The following is a 24,478-nucleotide window of genomic DNA, read 5'->3' on the forward strand; positions in this document are numbered from 1 at the left end:
TCTTTTTAAAAAGAAAAAAAAAAGAACACTTTGAAACTAAATGACTTCCAAGAAGACAGGCACTCAGATACATAAAAACACAGAATGTGCCAGCAGGCGAGCCTGCACATACGGGTACAAAGCAAACATCCAGGTTTCACTGTAAAATGCCTTCCGCTTTGCTGTATGTCCAGAAATGTTTATTTAACGGGTAAGGAAAAAAACCCAAAACACAACCAATGGACTTAAAAAGTAGTAGATAATGGTATAAACCCTAATTATAATTAATATGTGAAATCAGTATAGCTCTATGTTTCTATAATACAAAAAAAATGCAAATCTATAAATGCCGTTTGGCAGAGGCCACCTGGCAGGAATGCATTGCCATAGAGCCCGCCAGTGGCCGAGCGGGGCAAGGCCTGGCCCCCGTGGGGTGGGGACCCAAACCTGAGCGCCGCTTGGTGCAGTCCTCGGGAGGAGACGGGCACTAAGGGGCCACAGGAAATGAGCGCGGGTGCCCAGGAGGGGCCATGCGGGGGCTTCTGCACCAGGAGGCACCCCTCATCCATCTTGGGGCTCCCGCAGCCCAGGGGGCACCCGCTGAAAGTCGGCGCCGCGGCCTTGGGAATAGACCCGAGCCCAAACACAATGAAAAGTAGAGGACGTGTCTGAACGGGACCACCTGGGCCCAGACGGGGCAGCATGCAAAGGTAGGGCCCCCTCGCCCCCAGCCCAAGCCCCCCCAGACCTCACAGGTGAGGCTACGCCAGGGCGCCCTGGCCAGGGGTCCCACCTACCCGCCCCTCTGCTTCTCCTACTGGGCACCTGCTCCCTGCAGCTCCCCACCTCAGGCATCCTCTGAAATCCAGGCCGTGAAAACACTGTCAAGACTATAAATAGCCATAGGCTGGGTGAGGGGCTGAAGCGCCAGCCCAAGCCCTGTGGTCTGGGGGGGCGGGGGGGGGGGGTAGGAGGAGGAGTTGCGGCCTGAGCTTCAGTCCCAGAAGGACCAAATTCCCAGTCTCCCCAGGTGCCTGCCAGGCACCCCCGACAGACCGCTCCGGGCCTTGCGGCACCCCGCACCCCGCCTGCAGCCTGGGTCCCCGCACCCCATCTGCAGCCTGGGTCCCCACACCCTGCACCCCGCCTGCAGCCTGGGTCCCCGTGCCCCACACCCCGCCTGCAGCCTGGGTCCCCGCACTCCACCTGCAGCCTGGGTCCCCGCACCCTGCACCCCGCCTGCAGCCTGGGTCCCCGTGCCCCACACCCCGCCTGCAGCCTGGGTCCCCGCACTCCACCTGCAGCCTGGGTCCCCGCACCCTGCACCCCGCCTGCAGCCTGGGTCCCCGTGCCCCACACCCCGCCTGCAGCCTGGGTCCCCGCACCCCGCATCCTGCCTGCAGCCTGCGCCCAGGCCCGCACCCCTACCCCGGAGCTCGCATCCCGCCCTGCGCCCCCGCGACTCCCGCCCCCCAGCCTCGCTGCTGTGCCAGCGTCCCTGCCGCGCCCTTGGACCCGGGACGCCCCCTCCCCCCCCACACTCTCCCACCGCCCGCACCGGCCCTGCCACCTGTGTCCTCGCCGGGTGCCGGTGCCCTGCGTCCGCAGGCGGGGAGGGGCACCCCTGCCCGGTCCCCCGCCGGCTGCGCAGCAGCCGGTGCCCGCGGGGCTGCCGCATCTCGGGGAGCTGAGCCCGCGCGGTCCCGCCCGCCGCACTCTGCGTCACTGGCTCCGAGGCAGCCTGCGGGCTCCCGCCTCCAGGACACCCCTAGCCCGGCTCCTCGCAGGGGCTCCCCTTGGGAGGGCTCGAGTCTCCTCAAGCGCCCGAGGGCGGGGAGGGCGCCGGGTGGCGGGGGCAGGAGACCCCAGGGGGCCTCAAGACCTGCCCCAAGACCCAAAGCCGGAGACACTTCCAGGAAGGCAGGGCCGGGGGTGGGAGGAGCCGGAGAGACCTAACCACACCTCCTCTGCGCCGCCAGGTGCTGGCCAGGTGCTGGCCCGGCAGGTGCCTGCGCTCCACCCCGCTGGAAACACGGCAGGGATTCTGCATCCCCTCCCCCTCCACAAAACAGCCGACCGCAGCTTTCCTGAAGGTCCGAACCCCTCCCCCCACAGTGCTCACAGTGCTCCAACTTCACAAAGGCCACTGCCCTCGCCTTCCCAGCCACCAGCCCACAGCGCCCCACGGCCACCCCCTGGGTCCTGTGCCTCTCTGACCGGGGCCGGGGCTCCCGGCTGTCTCCTGGCTGACCGGCCACCCCCTGGTTTCCTCCCCCCGGGCGCGCCGACCTAGCGTCCAGATTTCTGCCCACAACATCCTCCCCTGGAACGCCCCCGGCCTTTCTCTGCCCCTGCCTCTCCACGAAGGAGCCAGCCACTGTGCCATCGGTCCACAGGACCCCTGTCTCACCGTCCCACCCTCAGGAGGTCTCTGCAGCTCGAGGAAGGTGTGAGGACCCATCAGAGCCCCTCGTATAGGGCAGTGCTTGATGGGTTTCTCCAGACACTTTGATAGGCTCAAAGGAGCCTGGAGCCCTGCCCCAAAGCAGTGAGCCTGGTGGAGGCGAAGAGGGGGCAGGCGGGAGGGGGAGCACTGCTGCTACAAGAGACTCACCTGCACGGGCAAGCCCACCTGTCAGCGCCGCATCCCTAGTCCGGCAGCCCAGGTGTTGGGCAGGTGCCTGCCGCGGGGTTGGCTCGCTGCAGCTGCCCGCGCCCTGGAGAGGGGACCGAGGCCCTAGTTAGCGGGCAGAGGAAGCGCAGGCGGCAGCGGTGTCCCAACCCTCGGCCCGGCCTCCTTCCCTGGGGTACCTCTGGGCCTGGGAGCCATCCCACTGACGACAGATATGGTGCGTGTGTTACTATTTCATGGCACAGTAATAACCGCAGCGCTGCGCGGTGGGCGGGCTCCGGCTTCCAAGTATCCGAGGCCTCTGAGGGAACGTCGGTTAAGGGGAAGTAGTCCGTGAAGCAGACTGTTGACCTGACATCTGTGCCCCTGCTGTCCCCACGTGGCTCCTTCCCTTCTTAAAAAAAACCCACATGTTTCACAAGAAGGCCACGTTCCAGCGGCCAGGACGCCATTGCAAAAGCACTTAGGAAACATCCTTCCCATAAAAGTAAAAAGACATTTGACCATAAAGCAGGAACACAGCAAGTACTGATTTGGACGGCGAGTTATTTCGAATCCAGATAAAGGAAATGTGAGCCGAGGACTCTTCCCGCCCCGACATGGACAACATGCCCGAGATAAAAAGCCCCAGCAGCAAGCAAGAAACCCGCAGTCCCTGGAAAAGAGACCAGTCTGACCGCTTGGCCCCAGCACGCTCTGGTCATGAGTAATAGACGGAACAGCCAGGCTGGGCTGCTGGCTCCTGGGGGGCCCGGGGGCCCCGGGGGGCCCAGGACAGAGAACTCGGCTGGGGGCAGGGGCAGGGTCTGCAAACTTCCTCTGTGGGGCCACGTGGCAAATACTCGGGGCCTCCGACGAGGCCCAGGATCTCTCCTGACTGCTCACCTGTGCTCTGCCGCCGGAAAGCACCCCTGGCCGCAGGTAAACGGGTGGGCGAGGCCGTGTGCCAATAAAACCTATTACTTCATTTACAAAAACAGGCAGCGGCCGCGTTTGCAGACCCCCGGCTAGAGAAAGCGCCGAGAGGGGCGGGCTTCGTGCTGGGGACACGGCTGTTTCCCTCCTCTCTTCGTGTCTGTCGGCTGCATTCCAGAACGGCTCAGAAAGACCAGCCCAGCAGCTGTGTGGGTCCGGTGGGAGCGGCACGGTGCGCGGGCCGACCCTCAGCACCTGGCAGCTCGGAGCGGCTGGCTCCCGACCCCGTAGGCCCGCCTGAGAGCCACAGCGGGATGGGGACAGGAACCGGAGGTGACCCACCCGAGGGCCACAGCGGGATGGGGACGGGAGCTGGAGACGAGCTCCCAGGTCACTGCATGAGAGGAGCACAGGTGGCTGCTCTCCTGTCTGCAAGCATGTTCCGTGGTTTGCCGTGGGGATTGGGACACGCCTGCGGCCCGGCCTTCCTGAGCTCTGGCGGCGCCAGCCGGGGTCACCCTCTAGCAGGGAGGCAGCGCGGTTGGGTCACTCAGCGTGCACGCTCCTTGCCAAGCACCACACCCACTCCACACGCCCATCTGCCGTCCTCACAGTGTGACAGGGAGGCTTGTGCCCATTCCCTGCTGAGGGATTTGAGGCTCAGGGAAACTAAGGAGCATCCCAAGGATCTCCGGGCTCCTGCAGACCCAGCGGTCATCTGGATCAGCCCACCCCCAGGCGCTTCCGGAAGCCTTACCAGGCCCAGAACCTGTTCAGGGGCCAGGGCTCCACGGGGAGAAGGGCATCAACAACCTCAGGTTGTGTGTCGTAAACGTTGAGGAGCTCAGCAGGGCAGGGGCTGCACAGTAATGCAGGTCGACCTCAGGGAAGAGCAGGTGCAAAGGCCCTGAGGTGAACTCAAGTCTGTGAGTTTGAGGGACAATAGGATAGGACAGCCACCAGGGCCAGCAGAGTGGGCCAGGCCAGTTGTGGCAAGAGACTGGGGGAGGCCAGCGCAGGGGCCAGACCACAGAGGGCCTTCTGGCTGGGAAGCAGGTCCCCTGGCCAGACACGTTATCCAGGACCTTGGGTGGCAGGTCAGACCGCGGTGCTGGCTGAGGCCCCTCACGCAGGAAAGGCAGGCCCAGGCCCAGAATGTGTCCATTCTGCAGAGGGCACCACAGTCCTGTCCCTTTGAGGGCTGCCAGGGTGTGTGGTCTCCGTCTGGGCCACCAGCCTGACAGCTCCCAGAGTCCCGCCCCCCAGGAACAGTGAGACGCGAGTGGGTATTGTTGTGGGCTGCAACGCACGGGGCTGTTTGTTACGCAGCCACAGGTAACCGATACAGTTGGGAAGATTCGATGGTGGAGCCCGGGGTGTGGGTGGCTGGAGGGCAGGGGGAGGGTAGGGCAGAGGCTGGGCAGGTCCGAGTCATTGCCCAGGCCCTGCGTGGTCAGGACGCCGTTGCCAGCAGGCCCAGCTCCTGAGCCACAGGCGCCTGCCTTTGCGCCCCCACTCCATAGGCCAGGCGGCCACGCCCTGGGGCGCGGAGGCTCTCAGCTGAGAGCAGTGGGGAGGCAGAGCGGCTGAAACAGAGGGGGAGAGTCCCCGAAACAGAAGCAGGCAGGAGGAGGGCAGGCAGGCCCCGGACGAGGTCATCCCCCCGGGGTGACCTCAGTAGCTAGTGGCGTTCCTGTTGCCACGGGAGGAGCCGAGCTCACACCCGGAGGAGGTCCTCCCTCCGCACCCAGCACCTCCTTCTCCGGGGCCCGTCCAGCACCTCTGTCCCTGCCCATGTGGGACAGGCTCCCCGAGAGTGCAGAGAGGAGAGCAGCCTCCTCCCCTGGGTCCCTGTCGCCTCTGCTACAGGAGCACCGTCCCCAGCACCGCACCCGGGCCCGGGACCCAGGCAGGGCGCTGACCACACTTGCCAGCCCCCAGAGCCCTCCTGGCTACAGGAAGCCGCTCCCATTCCCCCCTGTGCACCCCCACCCAGGGCTTCCAAGAGCCCCAAGCAGGAGGCGCCCTAGGTGTGGGGCGGAAAGGCGGCTCGCAGGAGTTCTGGGGGAGCCCCTCGGGTCTGGGACGGGGTGCCGGCCGAAATGAAGCTCATGGCTCACCTGGGCTGGAACCAGACAGGAGGGTGGGGGAAGGAGGCGGGCCTCTTGCAGCCGGGGCCACCATGAGACCCAGGGCACCCGCCACGTGGCAATCCTGTGAGCAGAGCCCCGGAGGGACCGAGCAGGGAATTTCACCCCGAATAAGGAAGTGTGTGCAGGGACACGAGGAGAGGATGTGGTGGCAGCCGAAGGCGCAGTGTGCTGGGGCCGTCACCTGGCCTGGGGCAACACCCGCCGGAAGCAGCGGGTTCCTTTTTTCTTGGATGTTTCTCTGGGTCACGTCCTTCCGCTCCCTCCCATCACCCACCTCGGGCAGGTGGCTCTGGCCCGCAGTCCAGGCCTTGCAGAGCCAGGCGCAGCGTTGGATTCGGGGCGGCATGTAGGGCGATGTCAGGCCAATCCCCCAACACGCACCTGAGTCACTGGGGAGAAGCTTGCTTTTTGCTGCACTGGAGCAGCAGGGCGCAGGCCTGGAGGGTAACAGCATCCGGGGCGGGCAACTGAAGGCCGGAGGGCGGGAGAGACCGCCCGGCAGCGAAGCCACTGCCCTCGGCTTCTCCGACGCATGAACCAGTGTTTCATTTCAGGTTTTTTTTTATGATTTTATTTATTCATTCATGAGAGACAGAGAGAGAGGCAGAGACACGGCAGAGGGAGAAGCAGGCTCCCTGGGGGGACCCCGACATGGGACTCGATCCCAGGACCCCGAGGTCACCCCTGGGGAGGTGCCCTAGGCCTAGGCCAAGGCGGACGCCAACCACCGAGCGCCCCAGGCGCCCTCATTCCTGGTCTCAGCAAGTCTGTGCTGCGTTGGTGAGTCGGTGCTCACTCCCTCACTCCGGGAAGCAAAAGCGCACCAGTGTGGTGAAATCTGAAACCAGGGCCCTTCACACCCGGCAGGGAGCTAGGGATGGGGAAATCCAGGGGGAGCTCAGCTCGGGAAATGCAGGCGGGAGGCGGGGAGGGGGCGCCCGGAGGGAGCTGCAGGGCGGCGGGGCCTGGGCACGCTCTCTGCTCTCCGTGGAAAGCCCGGCCTCTTCAGAGCCCCCCTGGGAGTTGGCGATGAGGGTGCTGGTGGCGGGCAGGGCCGCTGTCGGGGTGGAGGACACGCCTCGCGGGGAGGGCCCTGTGCCCGCAAGCCCCCGCTTCTGTGTCCACCTCTCCCCATCTCTGCCCAGGACGCCCTTCACTGTTCACTGCTCCTCTTCTACCTTCCCAAAGGCACGTGAGCTTATCTTGGGGTCAAATCCTGCCCAGAGTGACACGGGGAGGGGGATCCTGGGAACGCACAGCAAACAACCCAGACCACATTTCTATTCTCCAGGCAAGGATCCCTCACCTTACGAGTGTCACCTGAGTCACCGGGGCCTTCACCTGGTCGGCATGAGGGGTAGAGGCTGTGAGGGAGGCCCCGGAGGCTAGAGAGCTCACCTGTCTCCCCTTCCCCCTGCGTGGGTGCCTGACAGCGGCTGGGCCTCTCGCTCCCGCAGCTGAGAGGAGATCTCTCCTGCCAGAGCCCCAGGCGGCCTGGACTCAGGGACCAGTGGCTCCTGTCCCCAGTGACTGGTGCAGGGAAACCCGCACACCCAGAGCCTGAGGCCTCCACCCACTCCAGGCAGACCTGCAGGGCCTCCCTGCTCCTTATCCCGTCACCCCCGTCACCTACAGAGAACCCTCCAGGCCTGGCTCTGCTGCCGAGAGCTGGGGTCTGCGCCGCAGCCCTACCTGGCAAGGCGCACGCCCCACCTGGACCGGTTCCTTTGTCCTGCGAGGAGGTGGTCGGGCCGGCCCAGCAGGGTTGGGTCAAGCGGGGCCGGCAACCCCGGAGCCCCCTGGCCGGCAGCCACGACATACAGCGCCTGTCACACGCCTGCTCAGTCCTCCCCAGAACCAATTTCTGCAGACGTTTGCTGCAGTCCCACAGCGGCGCCCTTATCCACACCTGGGGCAGACTCTCTGGATGCTTCTGCCGCCACCTGTTGGCCCGGGCCGCTCTTCACAGCTCCTGGCAGCCCGTGCTTCGTCCCTGTCACCTGACGTGGCTCCCAAGTTGGGACGGCCAGAAGCCCTCTGCAAGGTCCTGCGCCCGGGCCCCTGGAGGCTTCCTGCCACCCGCAGGGACGCTGGGCTCCAGGGACTGCATCTCTCGCAGGCCAGGCCCGTTGGTTCATCATCCTCTGCCTGCTTGAAGGCTCGGAAGGCCTCTGCGCCCCGCTCCTGCACGACTCACCCTGAGCGCCCTCCCTCGTTCCCCGCCTCCCGGAGCTCAGCCGGAACCTGGCCTTTCTGCCACTGCAGGATTCCAGCATGAGACCGGGGGCGGGGAGGGGGGGTCCTGCCGGGAGACCTGGACACGCCCCGGGGCTGCTGCTACGCCAGTGTCTGGTGGGAGTCCGACCGGCTCGCACCGTCGGGGAGACTTCTTCCTCTCTGTTGCCTGAGGAGGCTCACGCTCCATTTTGCGGGGAGAGCTCAGGGCAAGGATCTGACCCATGAACCGCCCATGGCACCCCGCGGCCCCACAAAATCCAGCACAAGGACACAACCCCAAGCGGCAGCAACTGTAAAACTACTAGGAGAAGGCTTTCCTCCTTGAAGAATCCCCACGCCGACCGTAACACAAGGGGCAGGGGTGGGGGGCCTGGTAGCACAGATCTGCTCTCTCCCGCTGCCCCTCCACGGGGCCCTTGTCCCAGCACGTCCTCCACCAGTCCCGGGGGCCCTGGGCTTCAGATGTCGCTGCGGCGCTCGGGGAAAGCAACCCGCCTGACCTCTGTTCAAGGAACAATCATCCTGCCGCCTCGTAACACAGTAAGGGAGGCTTTATTCAAGTTTACTGCAATAGGGGAGAGAGGACAGGTGGCTTCGCGGCCAAGGAGCAGAGTGGGGAGACCAGCGGGTGGAAACGTGCCGAGACGTCTCGGGGGGGCTGCTGCTCACGGGGAGGACAGGCCAAGACCAGGTCCTACTTGGGGGATGCAGAACGTAATCAGGTAACAGGGGTGACCGCACATCAGGATGGGGGTGAGCCAGCAGGCTTGGTGGAGACCGGCCGGCCAGGCCAGGGCAGGACAGGGTCCTCGAGGAGAGGACGTCTCAGAGCAGGACGACTCAAGGCGGTCTCGTCACCTCCACCAGCTCTGAGATGCCAAACGCAGGTCGACGGATCCTGACCCCTGCTAACCTGTGATTTCTATGAGCTTCATACTCGAAAGGCCCCTTCCCTTAAATGCTCACGTGGGGGGGTGGATCCACCGCCCTAGGACTCTCCCTGATTTCCTATTCCAACGGTTTAAATCACAGTGATTCAGGGGACGAGAAAAACTGTCACCTCGATGCTCCAGGCTCAGGTGCTCCAGGATGGGGGGCTCGGGGACTGGGTGCCACAGGGTTGGGGGCTCGAGCCATCAGGGACATGGGGCCTCAAGGGCTGGGGGCTTGGAGCCCCGAAGGATCAGGAGCTGGGAGCTCGAAGGACTGGGGACTAAAGGGCTGGGGGCTAGGAGGATTGGGGGCTGGGGACTCTATGGATCAGGGGCTGGGGGGCTCTAAGGACTGAGGGTTGGGGGCTGGGGGGGCTCTAAGGACGGAGGGTTGGGGGCTGGGAGGGCTCTAAGGACCAGAGGCTGGGGGCTCGAGGCCTCTAAGGATTGGGGACTGGGGGCACGGGGGCTCTAAGGAGCAGGCGCTGGGGGCTCGGGGGCTCTAAGGAGCAGGGGCTGGGGGCTGGGGGGCTCTAAGGACCAGGGGCTGGGGGCTGGGGCTCTAAGGGCTGGGGGCTCAGGGGCTCTAAGGACCAGGGGCTGGGGTCTCAGGGGCTCTAAGGGCTGGGGTCAGGGACTCTAAGGGCTGGGGTCAGGGACTCTAAGGGCTGGGGTCAGGGGCTCTAAGGGCTGGGGGTCAGGGGCTCTAAGGGCTGGGGGTCAGGGGCTCTAAGTGCTGGCGGTTTGGGGGCTCTAAGGGCTGGGGTCAGGGACTCTAAGGACTGGCGGTTCGGGGGCTCTAAGGGCTGGGGTCAGGGGCTCTAAGGGCTGGGGTCAGGGACTCTAAGGGCTGGCGGTTCGGGGGCTCTAAGGGCTGGGGTCAGGGGCTCTAAGGGCTGGGGGTCAGGGGCTCTAAGGGCTGGGGGTCAGGGGCTCTAAGGTCTGAGGGTCAGGGGCTCTAAGGGCTGGGGTCAGGGGCTCTAAGGGCTGGGGTCAGGGACTCTAAGGGCTGGCGGTTCGGGGGCTCTAAGGGCTGGGGTCAGGGGCTCTAAGGGCTGGGGGTCAGGGGCTCTAAGGGCTGGGGGTCAGGGGCTCTAAGGACTCGGGGTCAGGGGCTGTAGGGGCTGGGGTCAGGGGCTCTAAGGGCAGGGGTCAGGGGCTCTAAGGGCTGGGGTCTGGGGCTCTAAAGGCTGGGGGTCAGGGGCTCTAAGGGCTGGGGTCAGGGGCTCTAAGGGCTGGGGTCAGGGGCTCTAAGGGCTGGGTTCAAGGGCTCTAAGGGCAGGGTTCAGGGGCTCTAAGGGCTGGGGTCTGGGGCTCTAAGGGCTGGGGTCAGGGGCTCTAAGGGCTGGAGGTCAGGGGCTCTAAGGACCAGGGGCTGGGGATCAGGGGCTCTAAGGGCTGGGGGTCAGGGGCTCTAAGGACCAGGGGCTGGGGGTCAGGGGCTCTAAGGGCTGGGGTCAGGGGCTGTAAGGGCTGGGGGTCAGGGGCTGTAAGGGCTGGGGGTCAGGGGCTCTAAGGGCTGGGGGTCAGGGGCTCTAACGGCTGGGGTCAGGGGCTCTAAGGCCTGGGTCAGGGGCTCTAAGGGCAGGGTTCAGGGGCTCTAAGGGCTGGGGTCAGGAGCTCTAAGGGTTGGGGTCTGGGGCTCTAAGGGCTGGAGTCAGGGGCTCTAAGGGCTGGGTCACGGGCTCTAAGGGCTGGGGTCTGGGGCTCTAAAGGCTGGGGGTCAGGGGCTCTAAGGGCTGGGGTCTGGGGCTCTAAAGGCTGGGGGTCAGGGGCTCTAAGGGCAGGGGTCTGGGGCTCTAAGGGCTGGGGTCAGGGGCTCTAAGGGCTGGGGTCAGGGGCTCTAAGGGCTGGGGGTCAGGGGCTGTAAGGGCTGGGGTCAGGGGCTCTAAGGGCTGGGGTCAGGGGCTCTAAGGGCTGGGGTCAGGAGCTCTAAGGGTTGGGGTCTGGGGCTCTAAGGGCTGGAGTCAGGGGCTCTAAGGGCTGGGTCAGGGGCTCTAAGGGCTGGGATCTGGGGCTCTAAGGGCTGGGGGTCAGGGGCTCTAAGGGCTGGGGGTCAGGGGCTCTAAGGACCAGGGGCTGGCGGTCAGGGGCTCTAAGGGCTGGGGTCAGGGGCTCTAAGGGCTGGGGTCTGGGGCTCTAAGAGCAGGGGTCAGGGGCTCTAAGGGCTGGGGTCAGGGGCTCTAAGGGCTGGGGGTCAGGGGCCCTAAGGACCAGGGGCTGGGGGTCAGGGGCTGTAAGGGCTGGGGGTCAGGGGCTCTAAGGGCTGGGGTCTGGGGCTCTAAGGGCTGGGGTCAGGGGCTCTAAGGGCTGGGGTCTGGGGCTCTAAAGGCTGGGGGTCAGGGGCTCTAAGGGCAGGGGTCTGGGGCTCTAAGGGCTGGGGGTCAGGGGCTCTAAGGGCTGGGGTCAGGGGCTCTAAGGGCTGGGGGTCAGGGGCTCTAAGGGCTGGGGTCTGGGGCTCTAAGAGCAGGGGTCAGGGGCTCTAAGGGCTGGGGTCAGGGGCTCTAAGGGCTGGGGGTCAGGGGCTCTAAGGACCAGGGGCTGGGGGTCAGGGGCTGTAAGGGCTGGGGGTCAGGGGCTGTAAGGGCTGGGGTCTGGGGCTCTAAGGGCTGGGGTCAGGGGCTCTAAGGGCTGGGGTCTGGGGCTCTAAAGGCTGGGGGTCAGGGGCTCTAAGGGCAGGGGTCTGGGGCTCTAAGGGCTGGGGGTCAGGGGCTCTAAGGGCTGGGGTCAGGGGCTCTAAGGGCTGGGGGTCAGGGGCTCTAAGGGCTGGGGTCTGGGGCTCTAAGAGCAGGGGTCAGGGGCTCTAAGGGCTGGGGTCAGGGGCTCTAAGGGCTGGGGGTCAGGGGCTCTAAGGACCAGGGGCTGGGGGTCAGGGGCTGTAAGGGCTGGGGGTCAGGGGCTGTAAGGGCTGGGGTCTGGGGCTCTAAGGGCTGGGGTCAGGGGCTCTAAGGGCTGGGGTCTGGGGCTCTAAAGGCTGGGGGTCAGGGGCTCTAAGGGCAGGGGTCTGGGGCTCTAAGGGCTGGGGGTCAGGGGCTCTAAGGGCTGGGGTCAGGGGCTCTAAGGGCTGGGGGTCAGGGGCTCTAAGGGCTGGGGTCTGGGGCTCTAAGAGCAGGGGTCAGGGGCTCTAAGGGCTGGGGTCAGGGGCTCTAAGGGCTGGGGGTCAGGGGCTCTAAGGACCAGGGGCTGGGGGTCAGGGGCTGTAAGGGCTGGGGGTCAGGGGCTGTAAGGGCTGGGGTCTGGGGCTCTAAGGGCTGGGGTCAGGGGCTCTAAGGGCTGGGGTCTGGGGCTCTAAAGGCTGGGGGTCAGGGGCTCTAAGGGCAGGGGTCTGGGGCTCTAAGGGCTGGGGGTCAGGGGCTCTAAGGGCTGGGGTCAGGGGCTCTAAGGGCTGGGGGTCAGGGGCTCTAAGGGCTGGGGTCTGGGGCTCTAAGAGCAGGGGTCAGGGGCTCTAAGGGCTGGGGTCAGGGGCTCTAAGGGCTGGGGGTCAGGGGCTCTAAGGACCAGGGGCTGGGGGTCAGGGGCTGTAAGGGCTGGGGGTCAGGGGCTGTAAGGGCTGGGGTCTGGGGCTCTAAGGGCTGGGGTCAGGGGCTCTAAGGGCAGGGGTCTGGGGCTCTAAGGGCTGGGGGTCAGGGGCTCTAAGGGCTGGGGTCAGGGGCTCTAAGGGCTGGGGGTCAGGGGCTCTAAGGGCTGGGGTCAGGGGCTCTAAGGGCTGGGGTCAGGGGCTCTGAGGACCAGGGGCTGGAGGCTCGGGGCCGAGGGCTGAGGGCTGGGGGGCGGGAGGTCGGACGGGTCCTCTCCGGGTCGCAGCAAAACTGCGTCACCTGGGCACCCCCTCACGGCACATGCGCAGGCCTGGGCGCGCTGCCCGAGGGGCGGGGCTAGGGAGGTCGGGGCGGGGCCAACGCTCCCGGCGGCCTCACTGCGCTCGCGCCGCCCCGCCTCCTCTCGGGGAGACCAATGGACTCGCGGGACACGCCCCTGACGACGCTGGCCCCGCCCCCTGGAGACGGGTCGCCGCGGCGCGGAGCTCCACCCGGCCAGCGGGCTGCGGTCCGGCCAGGCGGGGCGGGGCGGGGTCCCGGGCGTCCCTGCGCCATGAAGCTGACTCGGAAGATGGTCCTGTCCCGGGCCAAGGCCTCGGAGCTGCACAGCGTCCGGAAGCTCAACTGCTGGTGGGTGTCCGGGGGCCGGGGTCGTCCTCGCACGCTCCCCCCCGCCCAGCACCGGGGTCCCGGGAGGAGAGGACCCGGGAGGAGAGGGGGCGCTGGAGGTGAGGGACCTGGGAGGAGAGGGGCTGGGAGGGGGGGACCCGGGAGGAGAGGGGACGGGAGGAGATGGGGCGCTGGAGGTGAGGGACCTGGGAAGAGAGGGGCTGGGAGGAGGGGACCCGGGAGGAGGGGACCCGAGAGGAGAGGGGGCGCTGGAGGTGAGGGACCTAGGAGGAGAGGACCTGGGAAGAGAGGGGGCTGGAGAGGGGACCCGGATGGGAGGGGACGGGAGGGGGGACCCGGGAGGAGGGGACCCGGGAGGAGAGGGGGCGCTGGAGGTGAGGGACCTGGGAGGAGAGGGGCTGGGAGGGGGGGACCCGGGAGGAGAGGGGGCGCTGGAGGTGAGGGACCTAGGAGGAGAGGACCTGGGAAGAGAGGGGGCCGGAGAGGGGACCCGGAGGGGAGGGGACGGGAGGGGGGGACCCGGGAGGAGGGGACCCGGGAGGAGAGGGGGCGCTGGAGGTGAGGGACGTGGGAGGAGAGGGGCTGGGAGGAGAGGGGCTGGGTGTAGGGGGACCCGGGAGGAGGGGACCCGGGAGGAGAGGGGGCGGGAAGGGGGGACCCAGAAGGAGAGGGGACTCAGGAGGAGCAGGCCCAGGAGGAGGGGACCTGGACCCAGAGGCCCCCCACACCTCTGCTCCAGCCGGGGAGCAGGGAGCACCTGCGGAGGAGCCACCGGAGTCGGGGTGGAGGGGAGCAGGTGCGGCCACAAGCCGGGCGGCCACTGCCACAGATCATTCCGGAATTGTTACCCCTCTGGGTGGTGGTGGTGTTTCAGACACAGGCTCCAAACTGCTCCCTTTGCTGGAAACCGCTGAGGTCTCCCCGTCGGCCTGGATAGCTCCTTCTGGAAGGGCCTGAGTCGGACATGGCCAGCCGTAGGGAGCCAAGTCTCCCAAGCAGGGGGATGGAGGTGACTAACACCGTCCAGTGGGGAAGTAGAGGCTGAGTCCAGAGTAACCAGGTGGTAGACGTTTCTGTAACTGAGTCCTGTTGGGGAGGTGCTGTCCCCAGGAGCCCCGCTCTGGGAGGAGACAGGACCGGATGGAGGAGCTGTGGGGTCACTGCAGGTGCACACGTCTGGCTGGGCCAGGGGACGACTTCAGGAACTCCGGGAGGATCTGCAGGTGTTCCCTGGGGGCTCAGGGCAAGCCCTGTAGATGGGTCGGTGGAGGTGGGCCGTGGGGAGCTCAGCCCTCCTCCCAGGACCTCCTCCCAGGCCGCGTCGGCACGTTGACTGCAGGGAGCTCGGCCCTGTCACTTGTTCCCGTAAGGCCCCTCTGTTTGGCATGAGGTGGCCAGGCTGCGTCTGAGCAGGGAGAGACAAGGGCCTGCTTGAGGCTTTCCAGCCTTTGTTTCGAGAGCTGCCTGTTCAGCTGTTGGACGTGGCCCCTGACAAGGACTTGCTTGTTCGCTGCATCAGTGGGGGACGTTGTCCGGCCTTGCCCCAGCCTGGGGAGTCAGTGCATCTTTGTGTCCTCCAAGTGGAGCGGCCCTGCTGCTCCTCAGTCTGAGAAGCACCCGTCAAGCACCGAGCACAGAGACTTTTGTTGGAAACAACCATGCAGCAGTGTTTGACACCTTTGTCAGTCCTCTGGACGGGCTAGGCTGGCCCTGACCTTGTCCTTGACATCGTAGGATTTCAGTTTATAGGCATCTGTCATTAATTTTTGGGATTTCGGTTTCTAATTTTTTTTTTCTCAACTTTCGCAAAATTAAAGTACATGTGCCTTTTCTTTCCCTAGGGGCAGCCGTCTCACAGACGTAAGTATTATGCGGAGCATCTCCAAATGCTCTCTGGTCCCAAAAGTGGAATCCTGTCCCCCAAGAGGACCGGTAAATTTGCTGAACTGCATGCACTCAGTTCAACCCCAAATCTGGTACTTTGTGTTTATTTAGTATAACTTTTCGCTAATTGTTTCACGATTTTCGTAATGTGGGATGACTAATGAAAAAGCTATTTCATGTGTCCTGGTTTATTTTGACGTTCCTTTAAGAATTCTCCCGCTGATGAAAGGCTTCACGTCCCAGGTCTCAGGGAGCGGATCCCAAGTCGGCTGGGGAGGGATGCTGGGGGCCTGCATTGCTCACAGGAGACGTGCACTCTGCTGGGAGGCCTTTTCCTCAGGTTCCTGGGCTGCATGTCACCGAGGACGTTGCTCAGCTCAGCTCCTGCTCTTAATGGGATCCAGTGTTGTGCTCCCCACCCCCGGGCCATGGCGGGAAAGGATGGGGCCCAGAGTGGGGGTCGGGGAACAGCACCCCGAGCTGAGCTGGGAGTCTGTGAACAGATTTCTTCCCCTTTCTCTTTGAGAACGTGTGTCCCTGACTTAACACAGGGATCATACTGTGTAAGAAAAGGTCATACGTCTTTTCTTTCTTTCCTACTTTTCTAACTTGAACTAAACCTTCACTTGAAAACAGAGTCAGAAATGCAGCTGAGACCCTGGGCTATCCAGGAACGCTGATTCCACCTCACGCTGCAGCTGAAATGCAGCATATCCAGCTGCCAAAAACAATCCTAAAAAACAAAATTACCACCATAGCAGAAAACAAGCCCATGGGGCGTGCGATGCATCCGAGCAGCCCGTGAGCCTTGGGGTCAAGGGCCTCGTGTGGCCCAGTGCTGGCGTGTGGCAGACCCTGTACTGCCCGTCGGCCACACAGTTGGAGGCCATCATGGGCCAAGCCGAGCACCGGTTGCTCTTTCCCCTGAGTTGATGCTGTTAACACGGTAATGAGAGCCAGTCCCAATCCTGTCTCCCTTTTGGCCCCGCTCCGTTGGCCAAGCCCTCCCTGTGTCTCAGGGACGGCAAAAGAAAGGTTCTCGGTCCAGCAGAGGGGCCACAGAGGCCCCCGTACGTGATGTCTTCTGAGGGCACCGAAGGGCAGGGCTTCGGGCAGCGTTTGGTGGCGGCGATGCTGTTACCACATCCCGGAGCAAGCGCGTGTCCCCGGGGTTGAGGGAGCCCCAGCAGATGCAGCGTGCGGAGTCTGGTGCAGAGCCCGCGGCCCCGTGTCCCGTGCAGCCCCACTGAGGCGAGGGCGCTCCGCCTGGGCCGTGGGGGCGGGGCCCACCGGGCGCCACGCGTGTCTGCCCTGGGCTCGCAGGAGCGCCCGGCCGTGCCCCACCCGCTTCCTTCCCTCCCTAGGTCTCCATCTGCCGGGAGATGCCCAGCCTGGAAGTGATCACCCTCAGGTACTGCGCCCGCTGTGCTGAGTCACGGGGTCACCTGAAAACTCCCGACAACAGTGTGTCTGGGGGGGCCCCTGCGAGCTCTGCCTGCCCGCGCGGACGGGTCCCTGGCCCACCCCCTCGAGCTCGCCCTGCTGTCCCGGCCCACCCTCGCTGCGATCGTGGGTGCAGCCCCCACATGAGCAGCCCCGTCAAGGCGGCCGTGTCTGCCCCCAGCGCCCCTGCCGTTCTCTGCCCTCCGGTTCTGGTGCCGCCAGGAGCTCTGCTGGTCTCTGCCCCACGCGGTCCCTCGATGGCAGCTGCCCCTCTGGAGGCGTTGGCATCTCAGGCAAACCGGGGATGAACCAGATGCTGCCGATGGGATTTCTGGCAGCTGGACGCTTTGGAGGGTTGGGGGTAGGCAGGGAGCGTCGTCCTCTGCCCCTGAACTCCCTCCTGCCCGCTCGGGACCCAGGAGGGAGCCGGGGATTCCCACCGCTTGCCAGATGCTGGCTCTCGCACCTTGGGCAAGGCTTAGATCTCTGGGCCTCAGTTTCCCTATCTGTAACACAGACATAGTACCGGCACCTGCCCTGTGGGGCAGCGAGCGCTGGGTGCCGGCAGAAGACGGAGCGCTTAGCGAGCATGCGTGCACCATGTCGCCGTGTCGCTGGCTTGCTAGGATTATCAGTGAAGTGGAGACCTGAGCCCACACCCCAGAAAGCCTTCCCTGACGATAAACGGATTGCCCTTCGTTCCTGAAAATAGGCGAGCCCCGAACCCTGGCCCTGCCCGCCCGAGTGACGTGGGGCACGTCGCCGGCCCTCCTGAGCTGCAGCGTCGCTCAGGCTTGTGGCTCAGAGGACGGACAGAAGGCCCGGGGGTGTTGGCCGAGCTCAGGTGCCCGGTGCCCGCGCGGCTGCGTTGGAACCCGAGTGTAAACCGCTGCGTGAACGCGGGATGCCCGTCCCTCACTGGGGTGCAGCCCCGTCCCTTTGGTCTCGGAGCCTCGTGTTGAGGCTGCCGTAACAGTCCCGCACACCGGGCGGCCCGTGGACGACAGACGTTGGGTCTCAGCCCCTGAGCTGCGCGTCTGAGATGAAGGTGGCATTTGCCGTGTCGGGGGGACCCGCGTCCTGGTTCACGGACAGCCCTCCTGCTGGGTCTGCGTGTGCGGGACGGGCACGGGAGCTCCAGGGGCTCTTCCATGAGGGCTCCCTGAACCCCGTCACCTTGGCTGTTAGGTTTCAGGGTATGAATCTGGGGGGACACGAATACTCAGGGCAAGCACGGTTAGCCCCGTGGTCCAGCAGGAGGATGGCAGGCTGGGGTGCAGGTTCAGATGTTCACGCAGCGCCCCGGCCTGTGCCTGGGACGGCTTCCTCAGGCTTAGAGACGGTGAAGCCGAAGTCCTGCTCTGGGCGCCGTGGCGTCAGCCGCAGACCCGGCCCTCAGTGAAGCCGAGCGCCCCGCTCCCCACTGGCAACTCCGTTAACAAGCGGGGGGCCCACTGCGGTGCTGCGGCTCGGGGAGGAATTACGACTTCCTGCCAGACAAATGCAGCCCCCAGCAGAGAATGTTCTAGGTGGGCGTTCCTGCAGCCGTGCCCTCCCGTGCAGGGAGCAGCAGCGTCCCTGCAGCCGTGGAGGGCGCTCCCGGCCTGCGTCACCCCGCCAGGCACCTGCCCTCTGCTCCTGTGGAGCTGGGAGGGTTTCTGCTCGTGTCTGCGGAGGCCTGCGGGGTCTCAGCCTGGAGCCCACACGATTCCGTCTCTGGCGTGTTCACAAGTCCGCGGAGCAAAACTGAAGCGCACGTACTTCGTCCCCTCCTGGGGCTCGGGCTTGGAAGTCGGGGCTCGGTTCTCGCAGCCTGGGGCTTGCTCGTGTTTGCTGTGGGTTTTTCTGGCCGCCGCCTGCTGTGGGGCGCAGAGACGTCCTGTGAGGGAGGGTGAGCCCCCCGCCTCCCCGTTGACCCCATGAGGCCTGGACCGAGCAGGAGGCTGGGGCCTTGCTCGCTGCTGCTCACGAGTCCAGTTCGGGGACTTCCTGTCCTCGCGGTTTGTCCTTGGCCCAGGGTCTTTGTCGACCTTGACTCCTGCCGTCCGGCTCTGACCCCCTTCCCAGGAGAGGGCAGGTGGGCTCCGTCCTGGTGTTTGCAGTTGACACGAGGGCCTCGGGGGAGGGGGGCAATCCTCCGCGAGTGGGGCGCTGACCGTGCTGTCCCCCTGCAGCGTCAACAGCGTCTCCTCCCTGGAGCCCGTGAGCCAGTGCCAGCAGCTGAGCGAGCTCTACCTGCGGAAGAACCGCATCCCCAGCCTGGCGGAGCTCTTCTACCTGAAGGGCCTGCCGCGCCTGCGCGTGCTGTGGCTGGCGGAGAACCCGTGCTGCGGCACCGACCCCCACCGCTACCGCATGACCGTCCTGCGCAACCTGCCGCACCTGCAGAAGCTGGACAACCAGAGTAGGTGCCTGCTGCGCCCCACAGCCCGGGGGGGAGTCCCTTCCTCTCCTCTGCCCTTCCGGCACCTTCCAGGAGCCGGCAGGTGCCCCCTCCCTGTGGGCTCCTCGGGGGGCGTCCCCCAGGCTGCTGCCCCTCGATTCGCAAGTGTGAATGGGGAGGGATCACCCGGGGCAGCCCAGGCGGACACAGGATTGCGGGGGCCTCGTCACCCTCCACCTGCCTGCTGCTGTCGTTTCTTCTGCTCCTTCCCTGCTCAGAACACTTGCCTGGGGCCCCGGGGAGCCCGTGAGAGGGTCCGGCTGGGCTGGCAGCGTCCCTGCTGGAGGCCGGCGGGTGCCTCCCCGCGGCGCTGATCGCTCCTTCTCCACCCCCTGGCACCACCGTGCTGGGCCCTGACCCTCGACACACACGCGCACTTCCCCCCAGGTAGACAGCTGTCGCATAGGTTAGCTCAGGGACCTCAGTCCACGCGGGAGTGCAGCAGACCGTGGGCCGTGTGGTCTGTTCCTTTTGACTATAATTTGGCTCTTCACGGACACTTGTCTGGAGCAAGTGTTGAACTTGAGATTCACGTCCAGCCGGTGCCAGGGTGGGGCGGTGACAGGCAGGACCCGGCCGCTCTCAAGGAGCTGGCCAGCAGGGTGGACCGACGGACCCCGCTTGTCTAGAGCAGACTGTGCCCGGTGTGGCCGTGGTGGCGAGCCGCAGTCCGGGGGGCTTCTGTGGGGCGCGTCCGCTCTGATGCTGCAGCTCCGCCCACTTCACTCTGAAGCCGTGACCGAGGAGGAGCTGTCCCGCGCGTTGATGGAGGGAGAGGAGGTCACGGCCCCCGGCGGAGAGGGCACGGGAAGCAGCCGGCCCGAGATGTCCTACACCCTGAGCGCCGCGGACGCCACTGCTGACACCCAGCAGGACACGCTGAGCTATGGCGAGGAGACGAGGTGCCTGGTGGCGGGGGCGGCGGGCCTGCCCCTGGGGCCCCGTGGAGTCGGAGCCGCTCAGGGCCCGGCTGCAGCAGCCTGGTGGTGGGGCGGGTGAAGTGGGCCGGCGGGCGTGGGGCACCCCTGGCCCAGCACTGCAGTCTCCCGGGGGAAGGCCAGGTGGCTGTGGCCGTGGCCAGCCGAGCCGCCGTGCAGCGGGGACGGGGCGGCTGGCCTGCTCACACCTTCGGTCCCTGTCCTTCCTGCAGCGTCCAGGGCCAGCTCGGCCTGAAGTCCCCTTCCCGGGACCGCTTCCCTTCCTTCTCGCACAGGGAAGCCGTGAGCAGTCGCAAGAACAGGGTGAGCGTGATGGGGACAGCACCGGCTGAGGCGGCCACCAGCTCCCTCTGCCCAGAATGTGGGGACGGGGGACGGGGGTGCACGGGCTGAGACACCCAGGGACTCGCAGAGCGAGGCCCCCGAGGGTGGGAAGTGGCTCTGAGCTACACTGGAAGTGACACACCGGAGGGGGTGTGTGTGCAGCTGAGCTGGCTTCAGTGCGCAGGGGCAGCCCCAGAGGGACAGGAGACCCCCGTCCGGCCCGCGGGCAGCTCTGGGCAGCTCTGGGCAGCTCCGGGCAGCTCCGTGCAGCACGTGGGGCCAGGCGGGCCGAGCGGCAGGCCGAGCCCTGTTGGGCAGGTTGCTGTGGCGGCACCTAAAGCTGCAGAGGTGCGCTGCTCGCGGGGACGCCTCCCACCTGCAGAGGGACAGACACTCCTGTCCTGGCGGGGCAGTTCTGCGCCACCGTGGCTCCTCAGGGTCCCTGTAAGGAGGAACAGGCTCAGAAGTAGGCTATGGGGGCCGCTCCGTCGAAGGCTCCGGTCCTTTCCACGTGTCTGCCGCCTGTGTCCTTCTGGCTTGTTCTGGGGCGTGTTCCCCTCCAGGTCACGGGCTGGTGCTCTGATCCAGGCTCATACCCAGGAGGACAGGGGCCATTTCTTCCTGTGTCCTCTCACTGGGGAAGAACGGCTGCCCTGTGTCTTCCTCACCCGGCAACACCGGCTTCATCAGCTGGATTGCTCACGTCCTGAGTGTGAGCCCGTCACCAGCCAGAAGAGCGGGGTCACCACCGTCAGCTTGGCCCAGTGGGGACCTTGCCTCCTAGTCACATGGGAGGGGGGCTGCGTGAGCAGAGCCGGGGTCTGTGAGGAGGTCTGTGACCCCCCAGCGCCTGCTCCCCACTGCCTGGCTGTCCTAGCCCCGCGGGGCCCCAGAGCCATCCGACCAGTGCTCACATGGGAAGGGCTCCACAATCGGGGTGGGGGCTGCCAGCATTCCCTTGAGGACCTGGAAAGGCTTATGGAAGGCACAGAGGGTTGGACTTAGGCCCCATCCCGGGGAGGGGGGGCAGCCCACCCTAGGGGAGAACTGTCCCCCCAGAGTGGCTGACAGCCGTGACTGCAGGCTGGAGGAGATTCTGGGCAGTTGTCACCGTCCTCCGCAAGGTCCGTGCACAGGCCCCCCCAGCACAGGAGGAGCCCCCGGGGCAGGCCAGCGTCTGCAGAGCCCCGAGCTTGCACACTGCTCCAGCCCTGTACCTTCCATAAATGCAAACTGAAACCATCAGATCCGCTTGCGCAGCCAGAGCCACTTCTGGGGACAGCAGGGAAGGCCCTGGCTCTACTCCGCCCGTGTGACCCGTGGCCTGTGGCCCCATCCGCCCCCGGGAGGTCCCGCAAGCCCCAATGGCAGGATGCACAGGGCCAGGGAGGTATAGGGGCAGGGATGGAGCAGGACCCTCGAGGGGTGTCGGGTGGGCGGGGGCCCTGTTGCTCAGCCCCAGTGTGGCCCTCGGAGCAGATGTCACCTTGCCACCACGTGCCCCAGCTCACCTCATAAGAGCCAGCCCAAGTGGCCCCCATGTGCAAAACCCTGCTTTGCTCCATGCAGATAGAAACCACGTGCACATGCCTAGCACACGCGTGTCTGTGTGATCGTGGTGCTGAGCGCTGCCCCGGGCTGCTCCGCCCCTTCCCTCCTGGCTGGGTGACCTCGGCCGGCCCTGCAGGCAGTGCAGCTCTGTGGGGGAGCCTCTGCCCGGTGTTCTCCCGGGGTTTCCTGGGGGGCCGCTCGCCCGGATGTACATGTCTGCTGGCCTGGTGGTCTCAGCCGGTGACCCTGTGCCCCCAGAACAACGTGCTGACCGCCATCCTGCTGCTGCTGCGGGAGCTGGACGCCGAGGGGCTGGAGGCCGTGCACCAGACTGTGGTCAGCCGGCTCCAGGCCTTGCAGAAGCAGGAGCAGCAAGAGGACGTGGAGTGACCCTCAGCGCGACCCCGAGCTGCCAGGCCTTCCTCCCGCAACCCCGTGCCCCAGCCCCTGGGAGGTGCAGGGTCACCAATACAGCCACGGCCTCCGCCGGACCCCGCTGAGTCCCAGCCTGTGGTCTGTGTCCCAAGAGGCTCAGGGCCGCCTGGGAAGGCCACGCCCTCGGTGTGGACGGTGTGGATGGTGCCCTGGCGGAGCAGGAGGGGCAGCGGGCCCCGTGCTGGGTGCCCTCCCCTGAGGGGCGCAGGTGCACGCCAGCCTGCACGGGGGCCCACCTGGGCTTGGCACTTCCCGCCATCGCAGCGCCACCACCATCCCTAATAAATGTCTTCCCAGAGTCTGACCCGGAGCTTGTGTTGCCCCTGTCGGTTCTTGGCCCCAGTTGTGGGTTAGACTCTGCCCACGGCCGGCGTCCAGAATGATCTGTCCTTAGAGTGGCTTCGCGTCACCAGACCCACCAACCACCACAGGACCGGGGCAGGGGAGGCCTGGGGCAGGATCTGGGTGCCACCGTGGGAGAGGCAGCGGGCGGGCGCCAGGGGGGCACCCAGAGATGGCACCTGAGGTGCGTGCTCCCGCGGGGAGAGGCTCAGGCCGGGGGGGGGGGGGGTGCCCCCACAGCGGGGGGTGCCTCCCTGGCCGGGAGCAGCCAGGCGATCTTGCTGGCTCCCTCCGCCCCACTCCGGCTGGGGGGCACCCAGATCTCTGGACGTATCCGTCTCTGTGAGCGAGGGGCTGCTGCCAGTGAGGGCCACACGCCCCGTTGAACGTGGGCTGCGCTCAGGGAGCCGGTCTCCAGCTCGTCCAGCCTCACCGGGGCGGCGGGTCAGGGGGTTCCTCTGGGGTGTCCGTGGCCCCGCGGGGCTGCTGCGCCCACGCTCTGTGTGTGAGGAAGCGGTCGGGCTCTCCTACAGGCCCATCTCGGGGAGCAGGTGGGGCAGGTGACGGTGAACAGCGCACGCACGCGCCCCTTCCCCACGCCCAGGCCGACTTCCCGCTGTGCCACCACCTGCTGCGCCTGGGGGACTGGGACGGGTGGGCTGGCCCTAGACGCCCCTGCCTCGGCTCCCGGGGCGGCGGGTGAGCTCAGTGGGGGGAAGATGCGCCTCAAGATGCCCTTTGATCTTGGCGAGGGGGGCGCAGTTCAGGAGGACCAGGCCGGATGGCGGGGGCCCTGCTCACCTTGTGCCCGCCCCCGGGGCCACCCTGTTTGGAGGGAGGACACGGGTGGTCCTCTGGTGGCTGTCCTCCGGGGAGGCGTCACGGGGGCCTCTGTCCCCCCCAGAGGGAGCTGAGAAATGCTCACTGGTCCCCGTGGGGCTCTAGGGTCAAAGTTGCGGAAATTAGAGGAGAGACGGGGCGGGGGGCCAGGCCGCCGGCGTTCTCCGAGAGCAGACCCTCGCGCTCCTGCTCCCTGCGGGGCCCGGGGACAGTGCGGACTTGCCCAGTGGGATGCCCCGTGCATCTGGGGCTTCCCCCGGGGAGGGGACACCCAGGGTGGCCTCGCTGAGTGTGCAGAGCTTGGCATCTGCCCAGCGAGGGGACTCGTCGCCGGCCCGCCCTCCTGCACCCCTGCGTTTCCAGTGCGCTCGGCCAGGCCGCGGCTGGCGGGGATGCGGGGACCCCACCCTCGCTCGGTGCTCTGCTGTCGCCGACCTGAAAGTCCCCTCACTGTGGGGTCTGATCTCAGACGTTCCCTGGGAAGTCCTCGGGGCTGACGGTCCTTCCATGAGGAAGAAACACCATGTAGGTCGGGCCCGGCCGCCCGTGAGGGCCGCACGCTAGGGGGGCTGGTGGCCTCGGTGCTCACCAGGGAGCCCAGCCTGCGCCCTCCCCTCCGCGGGGGCTGGCGGGGGCGCACAGTGGGAAGAAAGAAGCCTGGGGAGGCCACCCAGGTGGTGTCGGCGTCCACATCACCCCTCTCATGGAGATGTCATCACGCAGGGAAACAGGGACAGCAGGGTCCCCGTGGTGCATGTCCTTACTGGGCCGGGGGCTGGGTCGGCGCCCCGATGCTGGCTGCTTCCCACCCTGTCCCCACACGCAGCCCCTCGGGAGGGGTCCCCTCGGGTCGTGGTGGGACACCTGTGTGCAGTCTCCCCCACAGAATCATGGGACAACACTCAGGCTGCAGAGGCGAGGCCGCCTGCTGCTTCTCGAGGTCCCGTTAGCCGGGAAGATTCCTCGCGGGCGCTGTGCCCCGGAAGCTCGTGGCAGCATCCGTACTGCGCAGGGCGCAGCGCACACGGCAGAGGAACGGGCTTTGCGGTCACCCGTGCCCCCTGCCTGCTCTAGCAGCTTGTCCCATGGGGCGCACCCGCCTCCACAGGGGGACGGAGGCTTCGGGGGGGCCGTCAGGGCTGAGAGCGGGCTCTGGGTGCAGGGGCCCCCGTGTCCAGCAGGCCAGCCTCAGCCTGGCGGGGTGACGGGCTGGGGACCCCTGGCGCGGGGCTGCTGCACAAGGCAGGGGATTGCTGCTCT

At 66.3% G+C, this 24,478-nt stretch overlaps 2 protein-coding genes across 10 annotated transcripts in view; one reads left to right on the forward strand and one right to left on the reverse strand.

Moving 5' to 3' along the window:
* The window catches only part of TRPM2 (transient receptor potential cation channel subfamily M member 2), a 47,578-nt gene extending 44,601 nt beyond the window's left edge, over window positions 1–2,977 (reverse strand). For 2 of the 8 annotated variants that reach the window (XM_072739106.1, XM_072739102.1), the window contains exon 1: window positions 1,550–1,682. The gene's annotated coding sequence lies outside the window, so the exon portion shown is untranslated. Of the gene's footprint in view, window positions 1–776; window positions 870–1,549; window positions 1,702–2,593; window positions 2,708–2,790 lie in introns of those variants that run through there. The other 6 variants (XM_072739104.1, XM_072739107.1, XM_072739103.1 and 3 more) reach the window with 6 other exon arrangements.
* Window positions 2,978–12,845: 9,868 nt separating this feature from the next.
* CFAP410 (cilia and flagella associated protein 410) lies at window positions 12,846–22,346 on the forward strand. 2 transcript variants are annotated; one of them, XM_025985500.2, is made up of 7 exons: window positions 12,846–13,018; window positions 14,860–14,878; window positions 16,267–16,313; window positions 18,520–18,749; window positions 19,423–19,690; window positions 19,939–20,029; window positions 21,860–22,346. In XM_025985500.2, exons 1-7 carry the CDS (start codon window positions 12,942–12,944, stop codon window positions 21,989–21,991), a joined length of 864 nt encoding a protein of 287 aa, XP_025841285.2. In that variant the 5' UTR covers window positions 12,846–12,941; the 3' UTR covers window positions 21,992–22,346. The 2 variants fall into 2 exon arrangements, with proteins under 2 accessions (XP_025841285.2, XP_025841286.2); XM_025985501.2 differs by having other exon boundaries at window positions 19,522–19,690.
* The last annotated feature ends 2,132 nt before the right edge of the window (window positions 22,347–24,478 follow it).

Source organism: Vulpes vulpes, chromosome 15 (genome assembly GCF_048418805.1).
Source record: "Vulpes vulpes isolate BD-2025 chromosome 15, VulVul3, whole genome shotgun sequence".
NCBI classification, from domain to species: domain Eukaryota; kingdom Metazoa; phylum Chordata; class Mammalia; order Carnivora; family Canidae; genus Vulpes; species Vulpes vulpes.